This window comes from Nanorana parkeri, unplaced genomic scaffold, assembly GCF_000935625.1.
Source record: "Nanorana parkeri isolate BGI_ZX_2015 unplaced genomic scaffold, ASM93562v1 scaffold3960, whole genome shotgun sequence".
Lineage (NCBI taxonomy): Eukaryota > Metazoa > Chordata > Amphibia > Anura > Dicroglossidae > Nanorana > Nanorana parkeri.
Window position 1 is genome coordinate 5,121 of NW_017310227.1, and position 2,060 is coordinate 7,180.

The 2,060-nt window shown below is 56.0% G+C and overlaps 1 protein-coding gene across 1 annotated transcript; it reads right to left on the reverse strand.

The window, feature by feature from the left end:
* Positions 1 to 927: 927 nt before the first annotated feature.
* Positions 928 to 1,473, reverse strand: LOC108803629 (galactosylgalactosylxylosylprotein 3-beta-glucuronosyltransferase 1-like). The gene is made up of 2 exons (XM_018575456.1): positions 1,117 to 1,473; positions 928 to 1,008 (listed from the first exon to the last, which is right to left on the reverse strand). The coding sequence occupies exons 1-2, from the start codon at positions 1,471 to 1,473 to the stop codon at positions 928 to 930; spliced, it is 438 nt and encodes a 145-aa protein (XP_018430958.1).
* Between the last annotated feature and the right edge of the window lie 587 nt (positions 1,474 to 2,060).

Here is a 2,060-nt window from a genome sequence, read left to right on the forward strand (position 1 = left end):
CAGAGCCCTGGTGAGACCCTACAGAGCCCTGGTGAGACCCTACAGAGCCCTGGTGAGACCCTACAGAGCCCTGGTGAGACCCTACAGAGCCCTGGTGAGACCCTACAGAGCCCTGGTGAGACCCTACAGAGCCCTGGTGAGACCCTACAGAGCCCTGGTGAGACCCTACAGAGCCCTGGTGAGACCCTACAGAGCCCTGGTGAGACCCTACAGAGCCCTGGTGAGACCCTACAGAGCCCTGGTGAGACCCTACAGAGCCCTGGTGAGACCCTACAGAGCCCTGGTGAGACCCTACAGAGCCCTGGTGAGACCCTACAGAGCCCTGGTGAGACCCTACAGAGCCCTGGTGAGACCCTACAGAGCCCTGGTGAGACCCTACAGAGCCCTGGTGAGACCCCACAGGCCTGAGCGGGGCCTCATGTTTAGGTTTCGCCTAAGGCCACGCAAACTCTAGAGCCGCCTCTGGAATTGTGGATATGATGAGGGTAGCATGGAGTCCACTATGACTCCCCCATTCTCTCCGCTCAGTTTGGGGGTTCATGAGACCTCACGATCATCACAGACTTTCTCAGCCATGAACATTTATTGATGGACATTTGTGCCGCACATCACGCGTCCTGGATGACAGAGATACAGAACAAAAGCAAAACCTTTCCCGGCACGCTCACCGACCAACCTGCATAAAACAAAACAAATGACAATGTCTAACTTTTGGGGTTCAGAGGTCACGGCTCCTCTGTGTAGTGCGGTCCTGCCATGTGCGCCGTGCCTTAGAGCTTGCTTGTCAGATTTACAGAACCGAGATTCTCTTCCCATCGTCCTTAGGCCGGTGCTGGTTCACACGCACACATGTCGTCGCTGCGTCTCTCCCGGGCGGTGCGTCTCCATTTTCATTGCTGAGAATTTTCGTTTTTCTCTCGTTATCGTTTAGACTTCAACATTTGGGTCTGTGAAGTTTTTGTCATTACGCAAGTTCGGTGTTTGGGTCTTCGTGTGCCACACCAGAATCTGCCAAATACCAAGAAACGTTCAGAGAAAGTTCACCAATCACATGGAAGCTGATCGCAGGTGATATTTGTATGGGGGGAGGGGGTAGAGGGGCACCTGGAGACTTACCTTGGTGCAGTTGTCAGCCTTGGGCTCCAGCTCCTCCATTGTCACCAGGTCCTGCAGTAGGCTGGGCTCTTGGTAGCCCGCAGCGACATCCAGCCGGAATATTGCCGTGCGCTTCTCCAGGATTAGCTTCAAGTTAATGGCGAAGCCGGCCATGTCGATGGCGAATGATCGGGATGGGAAAAATTTCACGAACCATCCGGCCACTTTACCCTCCATGTTGACCTTCACGGATTCATAGCGGAGCCCTCCAACAAAAGCCACGGGCCACACTGACACCTTCTTGGTGTATCTCATCTGTAAGAAGCCCAAACTCAATAGGAGCGCCCCAGCATTGCAAACACCACTCAACAGACCCATTCAATCCGCAGTCACTTCTTACTAAACCCATTCTGCATTGTGTCCAGTGGCGTAACAATAGCCATAGCGACCCAGGCGGCCGCTATGGGGCCCGGGCACAGGGGGGGCCCGGCACAGGACACCGCGCTGATGCCGTGCGGGCCGCCTGGGTCGCTATGGGTTCGAACGCGCCGCTGTTCAGATCACCGTGATCTGCGGTCTTCTCCATAGCTGCTACTGAGTCAATGAGAGTCAGCAGCAGCGGCGGTGGAGGAGGCTAAACGTGGCGGGGAGGAGGAGGCGGGGCCCCAGGGGTCAGCATTAGAGAAGGAGGCGGGGCCGGTAACGGAGTAGGAGGCGGGCCCGGCGACGGAGGAGGGAAGATGGAGGAAGAAGAGGCGGACAGGTAAGGAGTGTGACCAGCCCACCTGAGGGTGACATTGCAGAGCCCACCATAGAGAGTCTATACAGAGTCTATAGAGAGTCTATGGCGGGCTCTGCAGGGTCACCCTCAGGTGAGCTATGTGGGTTCTTCAAGGGGTGTAACTAGAAATCACAGGGGCCCATACAACATTTTGCTATGGGGCCCTGTGATTTCTATTTACGCC

Coding starts and splice junctions, on each gene's coding strand:
- LOC108803629 (XM_018575456.1), bottom strand. CDS start 1,473: ATGGGTCTGTTGAGTGGTGTTTGCAATGCTGGGGCGCTCCTATTGAGT. Junction 1,009..1,116: donor AGGCTGACAACTGCACCAAG/GTAAGTCTCCAG, acceptor GGTATTTGGCAG/ATTCTGGTGTGGCACACGAA.